General features: G+C 36.3%; 1 protein-coding gene across 2 annotated transcripts; it reads left to right on the top strand.

Moving 5' to 3' along the window:
- Window positions 1-1,470: 1,470 nt before the first annotated feature.
- Window positions 1,471-18,145, top strand: drd3 (dopamine receptor D3). 2 transcript variants are annotated; one of them, XM_058765406.1, is made up of 8 exons: window positions 1,471-1,949; window positions 2,766-3,066; window positions 5,634-5,746; window positions 7,196-7,332; window positions 9,534-9,727; window positions 12,197-12,268; window positions 13,996-14,359; window positions 17,308-18,145. In XM_058765406.1, the coding sequence occupies exons 2-8, from the start codon at window positions 2,779-2,781 to the stop codon at window positions 17,502-17,504; spliced, it is 1,365 nt and encodes a 454-aa protein (XP_058621389.1). In that variant the 5' UTR covers window positions 1,471-1,949; window positions 2,766-2,778; the 3' UTR covers window positions 17,505-18,145. The 2 variants fall into 2 exon arrangements, with proteins under 2 accessions (XP_058621389.1, XP_058621390.1); XM_058765407.1 differs by lacking the exon at window positions 1,471-1,949 and having other exon boundaries at window positions 2,762-3,066.
- The last annotated feature ends 607 nt before the right edge of the window (window positions 18,146-18,752 follow it).

Raw genomic sequence — 18,752 nt, 5'->3', positions numbered from 1 at the left:
GTGTGGAATTACAGGCCAAGTATATAGTCCATCAGATGTAAGCAATAGCTTTGCAGGTATTGGATTTGGCACACGCTAGCGGTCTCGTCTGAGCCTGGGCCTTGTTCTTCCCTGAGTGATGAGAACGGACTATGATAAATGTGAACGTGTCACTTTCACCCCAGCCATAATGGGGTCCACACCTCTGAGCTGGTTTGTAAAATAAAAAATCCAAAACTAATTTCTTTGTTTGCCACAGGGGACCTAAATATGCCCAGGTGTTTATTTGCTGTCATTTTTTCCTCCCTATTCCAAATTTATATTTCATATTATTGTCCTCATTTGCTATTGTTTCTGATTTTCTGACCTCATATCTCACCAGTATGAGAGAGACTGAGGCAAGTTGTCACAAGGCAATGTATCTCAAATCCAATTACTCAAATGAGTTTCCTCTAGCAGTGGATTTGCATGTTGTAAAAACTTGTTGAAAAACTTTAGTTAACCACATTAGTTAACATAAACTTAGATTTGGGAAAAAAGCATCTTCATATTCATTTCATAATTTACTAATAAATTATTAAAATCAAAAGTTGTATCTGTTATCATTATTTAATTGACCTGGGCAGAAATGAACCAACAATTAAGGATAGCCTAAATACTGTAACAAATTAATTACTAATGATGACCAATAGGACTATTAGGCCTAAAAAAAAAATTCAAAAAAATCTGTTAGTCAACTAAGACTTTTAATTAAGAGTTGAATAATATCCTCGTTCATATAAAAAATGTCAGGTATAGGGCAAGTTGTCACATTTATTGAAGATTTTATTGGAAGTTATATCATGTGTTTGAAATGTTATTTGCCGAAACAATGGTTTTATATTTTACATAGGTAACTTTTAACATTTTACTTTTATTTATTCAATTACATTATTTCTGTATTTCTATACAGTTTATTTTGTATATTATTTGTAATTTTTTATATAGACAGGCTAATTGCCGGTTCCATTGTGACAAATGACTTTGTTTTGAGATTAATACATTTTAATTTAAATTCTTTATAGCTATTAGCCTATGTATTTCTCTGACCTAATGATAGACAGGTTAATGGCAGCTTCTATTGTGACAAATTACCCCATATTGAATGACAACATGCCCCGCTACTGGGGCAGCCTGTGTTCAATGAACAGTATCATATTTCCTGGGCAATAACGGTGGAAATGTTTATTAGCCAAGACACTTTAAAAGTGTGCCTATATAGAAACTGGCTTTCGGTAATAAATAAAGAAATATGACCATAGTAAAAGGCGTGACAACTAGCCCCGGCCCAATACCCCCGATATTACGCATTTCATTCTCAATGAGACATGCCTTTTAATGTGCAATTATCAGGTCAACTTGTGGCTACAGTGCTGTTAACAGGTCCGCTGGGTCTGTCACAGGTAACAGCTATTTTCAGACAGTCGTTAGTGATCACAGCCTGAGCGTGAACAAACGTCAGCGGAACGCGAATACCTTTAGAGCTATGACATGATTTACAATTGGGTTTTTTGAGACGTTATTTTATTCTATCACCTACTTGGATTTACCTCAATATATTTTTGATCTACCATCAAGCACTGAACTAATGAGAACAAAGATGCGTCGTGCGTAAAAGACCTCTTGGAGACTGGAGTGAAGCTCGTCTCGTGACGGTAACCACCCGAGCGAATCAAGCTCTGTGCGAAACCATTTGGGTACTGCCTGCACGGAGTTATTCAATGCACAAAGGCATCGTGTGGAAGTATTTTTGGAGGTGTGCATTAGTAAGTTTTACATATGCTGTGCTCACCCGGCGCGCGCTAAGGATGGAGCCCCTTTCTCAGCACCAACGGCTCGCGCCAAGAGCGACTGGACCGATAACTTTCATCTCAGAGAAAGTGCGTTCAGATGTGATTATGTCTCGGTTCTACGCTGGAGAAGCTTAACAGGTAGACACATTATTGTAAATTGTGTAATCTGCTGTTGAATGAAACACAGAATGACAATCGATGATATCCAGAATAGACTGGTTCAATGCATGCGTTCACACTGGCTTTCAGGGCGCATTTTGTGCAGATTATCACTAGCCTTTTTTTTTCTTCTGCATCATTGGGTGACTTTATATCAGCAATGGGAAATAAAAATGACAACTTTTTGATCTGCAGTGCATTTTAGAACATCAGTTATCATCCATGATAAAGATTTTTGTTATTTAGTTAAACTTTGAGATTAATGAATTATAATTTGTTTATTGGAGCTGTATGTATCTGACATTATTTAAATATGTGTTTTTTTTTACTTGAATCAATGTGTGCATTATTAGCCTTAATGTATTTATTTATTCATTCTTAATGTATTTATTTATTCATTCTTAATGTATTTATTTATTCATTTATTATAAACCAAATGTAAAGGGTTGCATAAAATGGACTGGAAGAGACAGGTGTGCATCACATATTCTGATGTGGTAAATCAAGCATGGATCACCAAAATAGATTTTATGATACCTTATTTTTATTTTCAAAGATATAAAAGCTGCACTGTCAATCATAAAACATGCCATCTGAAATCACCGAATACTTGTCACATCTCAAGCAGTCAAGTGTTTTCCAAGTCTCTTTGCAGAATATAAAATCCAGGGACGTCTGCATATAAACACAAGGTTTCAGACAAACTAAAAATGTTACGATATATGTTGTCAAAACTTCTGTCCCTTGATGACTGTGTTTTGATCCCCAAAGTCAAAAACTCTTCTCTCTTCCCAGATCTTCCTCACTCATGGCAATGTTTAGCAGCAGTGAATGGCAGTGGAATGACTCAGAACATTCTCTCACTCCTGAGGGAAACTACAGCCTGATATCAGACATTGAAGAAGTGAAGAGGAATTACTATGCTATGCTCTATTCCCTACTCATCCTGGCTATTGTGTTTGGGAACGTGCTGGTGTGTATTGCTGTGCTTCGAGAGAAAGCTCTCCAGACCACCACCAACTACCTGGTGGTCAGCTTGGCCGTGGCTGATCTCTTGGTTGCCTCACTGGTCATGCCCTGGGCGGTCTATTTGGAAGTGAGTACACAAGAACCTACTGTAGCCTATAGTTCAAAGCATTTCTGTATTGACAACTACTACACACTAGCTTCTTTATTGGCATTGACAGTTCCATGAAGAGATTTTAAGATTCATAAAACCTTTCCACTGGACAAAAGCATCTTTAAAGATCCTTAGATTATTCAAATTTTCTTTGAACTAATTAAAAAATGGACTAAAAGATTCTTTGGGAACCAAAAATGGTTCTTCTATGGCATCATTGCAAAAACCCCTCTTTGGGCGACAGTTTGGGTGATTTGGAATAGTGTCAGTCTTGAACAGGCACATTTATATTTAATACATCGAAAGGATCCCAATTTACAAAAGCATGTTGACAAAAACATATACAGGAACTCAAATTGGTGAATAATTTTTTTAATCTGTTCATTTACTTGAACAGTCCAAACAAACCGATTCACTAGAATGAATTGGACTTTGTAGCGTTATATATGAGATATAACTCACTAGAATGAACCAAACTTCGGACTTTGCATATGAAACAGAGGGCCATTTAACCGATTCTTTGGACTGAATCAAGCTTTCATATGCTGCATATGATCGCTATTGATTATTCCCTCAGCTTATACATTAACACTAAAGTAAGGCACTGTCAAACTAATCAGCTTTCTGTTGCTCAATGCAGTGAATTCACGTGACCAATTTTAACCAACATGTGTCATGGTAAAGTCACATTAATGAAATTTCGTCAAAAAAGTCCAAGGTCTATTGTCAATAGTTTAGAGATTTATAAATCAGAGCTATCACAGAAGCCGCATTCACGCAAAGCTGCTTTTTGTTGGTCAACTTGACAAATTCACATGACCAACTGAAACCGATGCAAAATCTGCATGTGAAATGCAAAAACAAACACTTCATGTCTCAAGGGATCCATAAATCTGTGCTGTAATCAGTTAAGACTTCCAATCATTTTCTTCAATATCAATAGTTGATTACTAGACATTGACATGAGAAACGAGACTTGAATCAACAATAACCAGTAAAAAGCAATATTATAGAGTGCTACAGGGATGACGTCAAAACCTAGAGTTAGAGGGTCAAATAAAGATGGAAGAGATGTGTTTTTAGCTGATTCTTGAAGATTGCTCAGATTGAGTTGGGCAGGTCATTCCACCAGGAGGGAACATTTCATTTAAAAGTCCGTGAAAGTGATTTTGTGCCTCTTTGGGATGGCAAAATACAGCGACGTTCAAATGCAGAGCGCAAGCTCCTAGAGGGCGCATAAGTCTGAAGTTATGAATTTAGGTTAAGGGGTGCAAAGCCAGTGGTGGTTTTGTAGGCAAACATCAATGCCTTGAATTTTATGCATTTTATTTTATGGTTATTTTATGCGTTTTAATTTAATTTTATGTTATGGTTGTGTGAGAAAGGCAGAAACTTGGTTGAACACAGCTCGTTCAAGCTGCAATGAAATGAAGAAGGGAAACTGGTCTGTAGTTCTCTAAAAGAAATGGGTTAAGGGTAAAAACGTGAATTCTAAAGCTGTTATGGTTGTTTTAAAAAAAACATATGTTTGTAATATGTAAATAAGAATGTTCGGGGTGTGAGTGTGTGCCTTTACGCTGTAACACAAAACATTTAAGCACCATCAAGGTATGTTTACCACACACCTTATTTTACTCATAAATTGTAAAACCCCATTATAAAATCCCATAGGAAAATCTTGAGGGAATATATGTCGAATTATTCTTCTGAGGGTTTGACATCATCCCTGCAGCACTCAATTTGAAAGCTTATAGACAGGAGAGCAGCACATAATGGTTCTCAAGTCATACTTCATTCAATGTCCTCTAAATTATCAATAATTACCTTTCACATTGGTTAATGATTCAATTCTTCCATCCAGCAACGAAAAGCAGCAGTCTTCAGAACTGCAATTCATATAGCACTTGATTTATACGGTAAAATGTTTTGACCCTAAAAGTCTGAAAAGATACATTGTTACATTGCACCTGGTTAAAAATCTTAAAATATTATGTAACATCATAATTAACCTGAATGCATTAAATTACAGATACAGTATAATTTTTACTGTCTAATATCAAATTTCTTCCCTGGTTTTGGTGGTAATGGTTAAAAACCTTCATTTAGAGACAGCCTTCCTACTCGTTTTTGGCTGCACATCTCTTGAATGGCTGCAGGAGGCATTGTGCTGCTCTTGATTAGTGCCAGGAAACGAGAAAAGAAGATCTTCCTGTCATGATGCACTACACTTAGCAGTCTGATTCTGGAGTATGCAGTTCATTCATCTCTGCCGGAGCCTTATTATGCTTCCCTTGCCATTCGAATGGCCGTTATTGTTGCAGGCCCTCTGAGAGATAGAACAAGGGTCTGTTTGCCCGTGGGGCATTCATTATTTGCAAAACGAGTGTGGGATAAGAGAGTACTCTACTTCCTTACAGTGAAGAAACCTTATAGGTGAGGCAGTGTGGTTAGAAAAAAGTTGCTCAGTTGGACATATTTCGTCCATTTCCTTTCCATTTTTTGTGCATTTAGGCCCTTAATATGACCCTGTTGTACCTGTGCAGGTGGTTGGTGGAGCTTGGCTCTTCAGTCGCTTGTATTGCAATATTTTTGTGACCCTGGATGTGATGATGTGCACTGCAAGCATACTCAACCTGTGTGCCATCAGCATCGACAGGTAGGGAGTTAAAAATGTGTGTGCTTGTGTTTCTTTTTTTAGGAATGGATTATTCTGGGTTTACTACACACAACCTTTATTTCTGAAGGTTCTTCATTGGCATCAGTGGTTCCATGAAGAACCTTTAACATCCATGCACAAAAGATTCTTTATAGTAAAAAAAAAAAAGGTTCTTTAGATTATTAAAAAGTTCTTCACACTAAGAAAAAAATGGGTATTTTAAGAACAGTTCACTAAAACGTTTTTTGGGGAACCAAAAATGGTTCTTGACATCATTGTGAAAACCCCCTTTTAGAACCTTTTTCCGAGTGCAAAATTATAAGCTTCATATTTCTGATTCAAAAATGGGCCACAATCACTTCCATTGTAAGTGTCTAATGGTATAATCACTTTAGCAAAATTAAACAAAAATCAAATCAAACTCGTTCAAATCAAACAGCTTTCTGTTGGTCAGTGTTGCTAATTTGCATGACCAACTGAAACCAATGTGAAATCTGCGTGGGGAAATCTTTCACATTCACATGAAATTCCCATTCACGTGGATTCCTACTAAAAAAAAATACTGGATTTTGCCTGCAAAAATTCGCAACTTCAATTTTTTGCTTATTTTTTTTCTTAGTTTTTTTAAAAACAAAACCATTTTTGTGGTAATCAACATTATGCCAAAAATGCTGTTGAATGAGCTTTACTGAACCCAAAATATTCCTTTCATATGGTGTCAGCAAGTGACAGGTGCATCATTATCACCTTCATACATAGAGCTGGGAGGGGTCCTTGTTTTAATTTTGATTGCATGGCATGAGTGTGAAAACATATAGAAGTTTAATTAGTTGGAGGAGGGCAAGGATGAGATGCTGATCATAAAGGACAAAACAGAAGGGTTGAGAGAAAACGATTCAGTAGAAAAGACAAAAATGTATGAGTGCAGGGAAATATTCAGCTGGTGGGAGAGAAAAGAACATATTTAGGTTGATTATGCTTTTCGGACTGGCCTGGTTAACCTCTCTCTTTCCTCTGTGGTATTCTGTACGTGTAAGTGGAGTGTGCTGCAGATATAAAAAACGCTCACGAAAAGCTAATACAATTGCATTTGTGCATCATTCTTTTGAAAGGGTCGAGCATAATTAATCCCTCTTCGGTGTATAGATGTTGCAAATTCTCTTTCAGTGTCCTGGCATACATGAGACTTATTCATTTTTAATCAGATATTTTCTTTTTAACACTTTGTGGCAGATATGGAAGAAAGCTTTGTAGTGAAAGCTTATCTGAAATTGAGTTTGATCTTTTTTTCATATCAGAACGAATGGTGGTATTCAAAAATTACTTCGCGGGGTCATATAAAAATTTAGTTTAATCTCATAACTCATACTTTTCATGCTTCAGTGAGTGTGACCTTTTTTCTTATCAGTAGTCCCATTTCTTCTGAGATTAATTCTTGTGTCTGTAAAGGTATACGGCTGTGGTGATGCCAGTGCTATACAACACCACTCACAGCTCCCGCAAGAGGGTTTCAGTCATGATTGCAACAGTTTGGGTCCTTGCTTTTGCAGTCTCCTGCCCCCTTCTGTTTGGATTCAACACTACAGGTGAGTTTCTGTATAGTGTTTCTCCAGTTCAACTAGTGGGTTGTGACTCAAAAATGCAAATACATGCAAATAACCATATGACCATGCATAGTTAGTATGCCCAATACAATCTGCTTCCTAAAGCAAAAGCATTTGAGAACCAGCACTGTTGTCCATTGGTGTGAAATCATCGCTTCCTATTGAAGTGCTGCCATGAAATCTTGTAAAGGCCTAATGAATATCAAATGGGTTTGGAAATAAGAGTGACAAATTTAATCAAGAGATGTTTTAGAATCAGTGTTGGGGAATAACATAAAAAAGCTGCAAGGCTTTAATAGAAGGACAGTAAATCAAAGATTCACTGATTCATTTCAGACCTGGGCAAGGTCATTGTGAGGCATTTACAACTTTTTTTGTTAAGAGATATTTGGTTCAATCCTGTTGTTACAACTGTTTCAGTTTAATGCTGTTGTTTTTGGGCTGAATAAAATAAAAAGATACTAAACCTGAATTACATCACCTACAAGTGTAGCAATGTAGGTAGAATTGGGGGCAGGAAATTTTCAGTCTAGAGAGCAATTGATTGGACAAAAATCTGTGTCTTACATGAGTCATCATAGAAGAGTCATCGGTATTTTTGTCAATTTTTTTTAGAAAAGAGAGACTACAAACTTTTACAAAATGCATAAGCTACACGCAAACGGTTAATTTGGTCAACTTTTAGTTTACACTAATAATAAAATTCTTATTAATATTTATACATTACAGTAATAATTATTTATATACTAGCATATAATCTTTAAAGCTACTGAACAATACTGACCAAAAGGTTGGAATAATTAAGAGTTTTAATGTTTTTGACAGAAGTCTTTTATGCTCACCAAGGCTGAATTTATTTGATCAAAAATACAGTGAAATAAGTAAAATTGGAGAAATGTTATTTGTGTGAATGCAAAGCTGAATTTTCACAATAGAAAACAGTTATTTTAATTATTACAATATGTCACAATTTTACTGTTTTTATTTTATTTTTGATCAGATATATTCAGCCTTAGTGAGCAGCATTGGGGAAAGTTACTTTTAAAAGTAATGCATTACAATATTGCATTAGTCCCAAAAAAGTAACTAATTACGTTACCTAGTTACCTTTTATGGAAAGTAATGCATTACATTACTTTTTAAATCTGGGCTGGGCTTGTTTGTTTTTAATATAAAAAAGTTATATTTTTGGCAAATGTAAAAGCCCTTACACACCAAAAGCGAAATTAATAAGCCTCAGGCTGAAGGAAATGTGTCTGTACAGTAGAATGTAGGAGAAGAAAGTTCAACACTCAAGATATTTTCCAGAAAATTAAAAAGTAATGCGTTACTTTACTAGCTACTTGAAAAAAGTAACCTGATTACATAACTCGCGTTACTTGTAATGCACTGTTAGTGAGCAAAAAAGACTTCTCTCAAAAACATTTAAAAAAATCTTAAGAGTTTATTTGTTTTTAGTAATATCCACTGACTAAAAACCAATAAATTTCAATTTTAAGTACATGGAGTTTTTACGCTTTAATGTATTTAGCAAATTGTCTTTAGGAGTTTGTAGTATATCTAACTATCAAAAGGGTAGATCGACTGTAAAGCAACTACTTTACATGATGTATAATTTGATAATCTACAAATATAGCTTCCTCAACCATGTAGTTTCAAAATACAATAAAGCACTGAAGTGTTTATCTTGAGGGCTAATTTTATAGCTATAGCTTTCAGTGAGCTTCCATCGGATGTCGATAAATTAGTTTGCGAAGAAATTAACCATCCATTTAATTAGAGTAATCAGTTAATTAGTTTCACGGTGAGATATAATGAATGTCGTCTCTCTCTCACACACACAAGCCTCCTAGATATGCATGCAATTTGTTCTGCTTTGGCTGCATGTACTGCAGATGGGAGAGAAGGACTTTGAGGCTCTAATTATGCTGCCGCAGAAACAATTTTATACATTACAGATTGCTGCTGATAAGAGTATTGATTATACTTCCAACGCAGCTGGTATCATTACATACATCCACACTGACTTATTACCTCATATCTGTGATTTTCAATCTTAATTACTTTATGTTAGACAATGGAATATTTTACTGGTGTTATTACAGCAAACAAAAGAATCACAACACAGGCGAAATGTATCTACTGTCAAGTATGACACATATGTTGTGTGTTTGTTTTTGCAGATGACCCTACAGTGTGCTCGATTTCAAATCCAGATTTTGTTATCTACTCCTCTGTGGTGTCGTTTTACTTGCCGTTCATAGTGACCCTTCTGGTCTATGTTCGCATCTATATCTTTCTCAGAAGGAGACGGAAGAGAATCACCTTCCGTCAAGGCAGTGGCAAAGTTCAGCCAGCATCTCTACCACCATCTGCGGTAAGAGTAGATATTCTCACATTTCACCTCCACGCATGATCTCCTCAAACTGTTTTGGATTCTCTACTCTACTTAAAACACACGTAATCCACCAATAACAACTGTGCATAATGACTAGAAGTATCAGTTACCGGTAGTAAGTATAGATTAGAAACACATCTAAGCTCCAACTTGAATCATTAGCAGGCAACCTTGGATCGAAACTCGGTATTGCATTTCACTTAAATTCAAGGAAGCTTGGAATCCAGTCTGTCTTTGTTAGGAAACATTACTTGGTTGTTTTATTCAGTGAAACAACTCTCCCTATCAGCGGATAGAATCTTTGTATCATTGCCTTCCTGTGAAAGTGAGATGCTCAGTCAGCTCTTTGGATAAGTTCCAGAAAAGCCATTCGGCTATGCACCCTAGGAATTTTATTGCAAGATTTAGTTCCAGCTAACTGGAGCAAAATTTGATATGGAGAAAAGGCTTTGTAGGCTGCCCTGAATATTTTTCTTCCTGTTAAAAAGGCTTGTTTTCCTATTCTATCTAATTTGAATAAAGAAAATTAAGTCCAAACACAGACTTATATATGAGCTGTAAATTGATCTGTTCATAGTTTAAATGAAACAATCAGCTTTGGGTGTTTTATTAAAGAAATTGTTTTACTCAAAAATAAAAACTGTCATCATTTACTCACCTTCGTGTCATTCCAAACTTGTTTGACTTTCTTTTTTTCTGTGAGACACAAAAGAAGATATTTTAAAAATGTATTTTTTTGTCATTTCAAAGAAAATCAATGGGGTCTGATATTGTTATTTAAAAAATGTCCCTAGACTTATTAGACAAAATTGGGTTGGCCGATATAGGGGTAGATATGATTAACCGGTAGAGATTGCAGTTACGTGCTTAAATGACACTGTTGTGCTATGTGGTCACGAAAAATTATCGTTTGCACGCGTTTTTAAGAATTGCGGTTTAAAAACAAGTGATTTTAAGCCATTAAAATGCAATCAGCAGCGAAAGAGAACTCATTTTGCTATATGCATGCACTGTCTGAGAGACTGTTTCTGAGCGTTGTCAGAGAGGCGCGCGCACAGTGCTCAAAGAGCGTGGTTGCCGTTTTATAGGGCCTTGAACGGTTAAATACACACACTTCTTTGTGTCCAAAAACTCTTTGCTAGTGTCCTCGTAAACACAGTAGGCCTTAAGTGAAAACAGCTGAGAAAGAAAACACGTGCAACAGTATATTGGATCCACGGACCGTTGGCTAAACGTCTGATGCATATGGCACACAAAAGTGGAAACCGTCGTCGGATTGGTTGAATTATACAGGATTTCCAGGAGACATGTGTGTCGCGTTCTTTAATATTCCGCCTGGAAACAAAGATGCTGTGACGCCAAACCCCCTCACGAAAGAAGAAAGCCGTCGTGTTTACAGCTGTGATGACGAGCGCTTATCAGGATCAACTAAATGCTGTATTTTCAAAAGTTCACGGCATAGAATCTTTAAAATACGTCCGAGAGTTTTACACACCGGTCTGTCATTGTGGCGACATTTCCACTCCTATAAACGTGACGCTTAATGAAACGAACTGTGATTGGTTGTTTGACATGTCAGTCAAACAGCCTCATGGGCGGGCCTTGGCCAGTGAAAGCTGCCATGGATTCCAGACCTTCAGCCGTTAGTCTGAAGGTGTTGTAGAATTTTCCTTGTTCAAAATAAATTGCTAGAGAGGTTTTGAAGCCAGTAGACTTTATTGACCATACAACAAAGTTCGAGTTACGGTTTGCAAAGGTAACTCCCGATTGTCTGTGTTACGCTCGTATATATGTGCCTGAAGCTGTTCCACAGTATTCCATATATGCTCCATTGTATTTTGGGACCGCCATCTTTTACCATATATGTGTCAATGAAGGTGATCAGTAGTTTGTCATGCATGTATTTCTAGCTCCTGAACAAAGTCTTTTCCATATATGGGTTTTTCAAACTTTAAATAGTTCACTCAGTTTACGGCTCACTGCAATCCTTAACACACACCTGTTTTACACAGAATAACTAAAACTAAGGTTTTAAAATAATAAATAATAAAATAACACTGTTCGGGGTTCGCTGAGTTCCAGTATCTGTCTTAGATGTGGATGGAGAACAACTGGAGCCTTAGAGGCATAACAGATGATGAAGACAGATTTTCCTGATAAATGTTAATTCTGTTCAATTAAGGTTATTAAGGTTCTTAATGATAATTCTATTTAAGTCAGGTAGATGATCCATTCCAGTCATATATTGGGCTTCAGTAAAACGACGCAGTCCACTATTGGCATCCATTGAAAATCTAGAAGAAAAACAAATTGTTCAATAGCGGCTTACTTCAATTTCCCTGCCTTGTTCCTGTCTTTTTCTCCTTTTTTCTGCTCCCCAAATTTGTTTTACATGCTTTTGCATTGCCTTTGTTTTCCACCCGCCAACTCTTTAACATTTCTCCGCAGGAGACGTGTTTACAAGACGACACTCACAAAGAGAAAAGAGACCTTTCCCCCATCCGGATCAATGTGATAAATGTGCGTATACCATTGTGTGTCTGCATGTGTGCATAGAAATGTGTGACTACTCTAATCTTGCATGAAATGAGGCTTCTCAGAGTAACAGAGCCTGTGAAGAAATCTTACAATGTATTTTGAGATTGCTGGCACCATTCTCCCTCCCGTTTTAGCAAAGCGAGTGTGTTTCTGTTGCCGTACCTCCACAGACTTATCCCTGCGGCTGTAAGCTGTGAACTGAACATTTGTAGCTCTGACGTATGGCCCCCAACTTGCTCTGGCTGGTGATTTACTCCCTTCACTGGCACTCTGTTTGTCAAAAATGTTTCCACAGGAGGCACATCAAAGTTAGGACTCACAAGCTTTGGTAGGGAGCCACAGGAAATGTGTTCAATGCAGCTGTTAGTTGAGACCTTGGGATCAGAGCTGTGATGTGAAGAAGGGAGATACTGGTTAATTGACAAAAAGAGGAGATGCAATGCGATTGATTAGATATTTGCATTAAATAGATATTTGCATTTGTGCTACAGCTGTTTAAAGGTTTAAGGTTGGTAAGATTTTTTTATGTTTGTGTGATGGCAAAGTTGAATTTTCAGCAGCTATTACTCCAGTCTTCAGTGTCACATGATCCATCAGAAATCATACTAATATGCTGATTTGGTGCTTAGATGTACTGCTTAATACTTTAGTGGAAACATATTTGAATTTATATAGAAATCTTTTGAAACATAAATGTTTTTACTGATATTTGTGATCAATTTAATTCTTCCTGAATAAAAGTATTAATTTTTTATTAATTTAATCATAATGACCCTACACTTTTGAATGATAGAGTACAGTATATATAGAAAAAAAGGTTTATTATATGTAAAATATATAGTAACTATATAAAATATTATAGTTTATAATGATTAAATAATATGAGAAGATAAATTTACTTTAGAAATAACATTTCACCTTTATTTTTTTTTTCACCTTTATTTATATAGCGCTTTTAACAATACAGATTGTGTCAAAGCACTTAACAGTATCAAATTAGAGGATAGAGTGTCAGTAATGTATAATAAGATTAAACACTCAATTTTCAATTTTCAGTTAAAGGCATTTCATAACATTTCATAAGATATTCAGAAAAAAATGTCTAAAAGTGGCCAAATTTTATTTCATATATGCTTAAAACGAGAAAAAAAAAAAAAAATCAATATCTAGAGTCAATTTATCTTGTTTTAAAGAGGTTTTAATATTTTTAAGGGATTTTCTTTCTCTTTATTTTAAGATGTTAGAAAGACAATCCGCTATCCACTGAGCCTTTTACATTTTTAAAAAGTTTTAAAAAGTCTAATTTTCAAAAATATAGTGTATTTCTCAAAACTACTTTATATCCAATGGCAATGTTATGTTAGCCTACAGGAAATTATATGAGAGATTTTAATAAGATATGGCTGGAAAAAAAGGCAAATGTGTAGTTAGTAGCTAGAGGGTTACTGGTCCATTGCCCTTTCTTACAGAATTGCAAAGTCAAGAAAGCAATCCAAAACTAGTCCAATGTGTAAGGCGGTGTGAAATCAGCTTCATATTGCATCAAAAATACTCAGTAGTCCTTGAGACGATATCATTCTATTCAAGGAAATGAGGACAGCATACCTCCTTGTGCTAATTAATTATAGAACAGACATGCTTGCAGGAATAAAGATATGCAGCACACCTTGAAGTTTGCATGCTTGCATTTCATCTCCCTATCTGTTCAGGAAACCAAGGAGCAGGTGATCCGTCCGCGGCTCCTCGCCAGCTGCCCGTGGCGTAAGCGGCCTCAAACCGCCCCTGCCGAGAACTCGCTGCTGCCTCCTGTGATTACGCTGAACTACTGCAGCATGAGCCAGGCATCCTTTGCTCGCACTGAGCAAGATCAAAACCGTGAAGAAGAGGAGGGTGTGGACGAGGAGCAGGTGACAGTTAGGAGCTGTGAGGTGAAGAAGTTGTCAAACGGACGCACACACATCACCCTGCATCCTCCGCGGCCCGCTCGCACCATGGTGTGTCCCAGTCAGGTCCGCTGTAGAAGTATGCACTCCAAGGAAAAGAAAGCCACACAGATGTTGGCCATCGTTCTGGGTGAGAGGCGTGTGCTGCTTGTACAGACTCTATTATTAGAATCCTAGGTTTATAACAACAACAACAACAAAAAATGTTATTTCTGCATTTCTGGTGTGATTAGTGGTGCTTCTCCTTTAAAGGGATAGTTCACCCAAAAATGAAAATTCTGTGCTTGAGTTGTTACAAACCTTTATGAATTTCTTTCTTCAACTGAACACAAAAGAAGATATTTTGAAGAATGTGTATAAACTAACAGTTTCTGGTCCCCATTGACTTCCATAGTATTTTTTTCATACTATGGAAGTCAGTGGGGACCAGCAACTGTCAAGTTGGAACAACTTGAAGGTGAGTAAATGATGACAGAACTTTTATTTTCAGGTACCTATCCCTTTAAAGTGACGAGAGACAGTATACTTTCACTCATTACTGAGCTATTGCAATTCATCTTACTACTTTTTGATATATTTCACAATTTTCTATGAATACATTTCAGCTCAAATACATTAAAACTCTTTGGCAGTGATTTCATCATATTGTAAGCTTTTATAAGACTGAATAAGTTGGAAAATCCCATTGGTTAACACTGTTAGAACGCTTGCCATTCAACAGTAATGGCATCATTGTAAAATTTGCAGACTTCATTGTTTCATTGTTTGGTCTTCCTTCTTGTATTGATTTGCATACTGACTTGTTTTTTTGACTTCCATTTGTCGCCCTGAGCATCATGACAACAGTGACACAGTGATGCGACATTTAATTTACGCCGAACTTGAAAATTGTCTCACTTTACATTCTATCTTAGTTTGGCCCAAGGCCATTTGTATTCACAATTTTCAAGGTTAAACTCACTTGTCTGTTTTTCCTTGGTGCCCCAGGTGAGATCATGTAATCATTATATAATAAGTTACAATAAATGAACACTTAGATTAAACTGAAGGTCAAAGATACATAAGAAGAGCTACTGTTAAAAAAAGTTTGGGGTCTGTAAGATTTTTTAATGTTTGTGAAAAAAGTTTCTTTATGTCAAAGCTGTATTTATTTTATTAAAGATACAGTAAAAACAGGAATACTGTGAAATAAATTTAAAATAACTGTTTTCTATTTTAATATATTTTAAAATTGAATTTATTTCAGTGATGGCAAAGCTGAATATTCAACAGACATTACTTCAGTCTTCAGTGTCACATGATTCTTCAGTAATGATGATTTGGTGCTCAAGAAACATCAATGTTGAAATCATTTGTGCTTCTTAACATTTTTGTAGAAACCGAGACATGTTTTTAAGGATTCTTTGATGAATATGAAGTTCAAAATACCAGCATTTAAGATTAGAAATGTCTTCACTGTTCATTTTGATCAATTTAATGCATCCTTTCTGAAAAAAACTAATAATTTCTTAAAAGGATAGTTCACCCAAAAATGAAAATTCTGTCATTAATTTCCCTCATGTCATTCCAAACCTGTAATACCTTGATTCTTCTTCGGAACACAAATATACGATATTTTTGATGAAATCCAAGAGCTTTCTGACCCTCAATGGACAGCAAGGGTACTACCTCATTCAAGGCACAGAAACGGCGTAAGGACATCGTTAAAATGGTCCATGTGACATCAGTAGATCAACTGTAATTTTATGAAGCTACGAGAATACTTTTTATGCGCAAAGAAAACTAAAATAACAACTTTATTTAACAATTATTTTCCTCCGCGTCACCCTAGGGTGCCATTTTGGAGAGTATCACGATGCATGAGCATGCTTTCCTCTAAATGTAAACAAGGCACAATGCATGCATTGTTTACATGTAGGAAAATCACGTGCATGCATCGTGATACTGTGATACTGATACGTGATACTGAGTAATTAATGACCGAATTTTCATTTTTGGGTGAATTATCCCTTTAAAAAAATTACTGACCCCAAACTTTTGAAAAGTATTGTAAATAAACAATAATAAACAAGTCTAGTGGTGTGACACATTGAGAATAAGAAGTCCTGTGATCAAATCCCAGGTGAAGCTATCAGCATTTTATTTTGTAATTTCACTGACTTGATTAACTCGACCTCTGTCGCACATCATTATCAACACTGATATTCATCCCTCTCTCACGTCTCGGAGGTGACGGGGAGGGACATGTAATTTATTAAATTCATCCTCTTGCTGATTGCTTACAGCAAATTGATTCCGTGATTTTTATCCTCACTATTGCAAAATAGTTTTTCCTTCATATCAGGTGTCCTGACGCCTCCCCTCTTCAACCCGAGCACATGCCACTATACTATTTATTCAATCAATGACTCACTTAGTTTGTCATCTGACATTTTGAAAGTGGGTTTCAGAGTCGCACTGTGAAGCTCAGTCTGTGTCTGGCATGTGCTACAACTCGTCAGATTGCGACAAGAAGCCACCTGGGGGAAAATGAAGATGCTGAATGCCAATAGCTTCATGCAAAACCTACAGAGTACAGTCAGTCTCCAACATACTAGTTTTATACAACATCAAGTACCAAATAACCAATTTGGCTCTATTAGTGTCGACTGATGACCCATGAGTCAGTTTTCTGTTAAGTGATAAATGACATTGATGGTAATCTGAGATGTCTGCTTAATTGAGGAGGAAATTAAATCACACTCATGGAGACAGATGTCTTGGATCGAGGGAATGGCTCAGCTGCCTCAGTTCAAAGTCAATTGGTCAGGGTTGTCACATGACTATTTTGCCAGTGGTCAAGGTTTTTGAGTGCTAAAAACACCTGTTTTTTATTTCAAATTCAACAAAGCAGTTTGTCATTTTCAGAAAACACTTAGAAATTGAAGTTCAAGGAGTAGTTCATCTAAAAAGCCTCATGGCTTTATTTCTTCTGTGCCTCACAAAAGAAGGAAGTTCAAAGAAATGCAAAATGGGTGTTGCCACATTTTGCTGTTATGTGTTTCTGTTTATTCATCGTTTGTGGTTTTTGTCTTGCAGGGGTTTTTCTTATTTGCTGGCTGCCCTTCTTTGTGACCCACATCCTAAACACTCACTGCAGAGCTTGTCACATTCCTCCTGAGGTCTACAGCGCCTTCACCTGGCTCGGCTACGTCAACAGCGCTCTCAATCCAGTCATCTACACCACGTTCAACATTGAGTTCCGCAGAGCCTTTATTAAAATCTTGAGCTGCTAAACCATTGGCTATTCTCCCATATAATCCTCAATGCAGCTTCCAGACATTATGGATTCAATTTTGGGATACAAGGTGCCATATGCAGGGGATATTAAAGACCTTGAACAATCTGAAGGTGATTTCCATTTCACTACAAAGCGCACTACACTTGGAATTGGTGGATTAGCGTTCGTCTGAATCTTCTTCAAACTCCATAGATCATTTTGAGACGACAGACCAATCTGGAGTTCCAGATGGTGCGTCACACTCAACAACAAAGCCTAGAATATCTTCTGGACCTTATTCTCCATCTCACCACCTCGTCGCATGTGGAGCGAAGTCTGAGGTCATCATGTGTTTGCATGTGTCACACCACTGAATGAAACTGAATTGAGTTTTGCCTGAAACTCTTCAGTTGTAAAACAGCAAAGAAAACTATTTATGTGGCTACAAAGGCTAGTGATTTGTCAAAGGGACCATAAAGCAGGTGGACCAGAGGAGCGTGAAGTAGTAAAAGATCCAAGACTGTGTTGTGCCTTTAATGGTTTCTCCCTCCTAAGGGCAAGTTTCGTGATCCAACTGCATATCAGGATAGAAAGGAGAAGAGATGGTGATGATTGTTATGGATGAAACATGATTTTGTGCTGTGAATTAAAGCTACATTGAATCCCATGAGCCCTGGTGTCATCTGAAATATATACATGGAAGCTTTATGTCCATTTCGCATAGGCCTCATCAGATCTGTGATACAAATAATATTGATATAAATTTAAATATAAATACATACACGTACACTAACATACAAAATTTTGGGGTTTGTAGGATTTTTATGTTCTTTTTGAAAGAAGTCTCTTATGCTCATCAAGGATGCATTTATTTTATCAAACATGCAGTAAAAACAGTAATACTATTATAATTTAAAATTATTGTTTCCAATTTTAATATATTTCAAAATGTAAATTATTCCTGTGATGATAATGCAGAATCAGTATCATGTTCTTTAAAGAAATCATTTGTGCTCAAGAAACATTTCTTATGTTGAAAAGTTTTTGCTGCTTTAATATTTCGGTGGAATAATATATTTTTGAGGATACTTTGATGAATAGAAAGTTCATAAGAACAGCATTTATTTGAAATAATCTTTTTGAAATATTATACATGTCCCTTTTGTTCAATTTTACAATGTGTTCTAGCTAAAAAAAAAAAAGAACAAATTTGTGTAAAAAAAAAAAAAAGCCTACTTACCCCACACTTTTGAACATTAGTGTA

This window comes from Onychostoma macrolepis, chromosome 24 (assembly GCF_012432095.1).
Source record: "Onychostoma macrolepis isolate SWU-2019 chromosome 24, ASM1243209v1, whole genome shotgun sequence".
Lineage (NCBI taxonomy): Eukaryota > Metazoa > Chordata > Actinopteri > Cypriniformes > Cyprinidae > Onychostoma > Onychostoma macrolepis.
This window is presented reverse-complemented; position numbering and strand designations above follow the sequence as displayed.

Excerpts from the sequence above, each read along its gene's own strand:
- drd3 (XM_058765406.1), top strand. The coding sequence starts at position 2,779 with ATGGCAATGTTTAGCAGCAGTGAATGGCAGTGGAATGACTCAGAACAT. Across the intron at positions 7,333-9,533 it reads GTTTGGATTCAACACTACAG|ATGACCCTACAGTGTGCTCG; the intron begins GTGAGTTTCTGT and ends TTGTTTTTGCAG. Across the intron at positions 14,360-17,307 it reads GATGTTGGCCATCGTTCTGG|GGGTTTTTCTTATTTGCTGG; the intron begins GTGAGAGGCGTG and ends TTTGTCTTGCAG.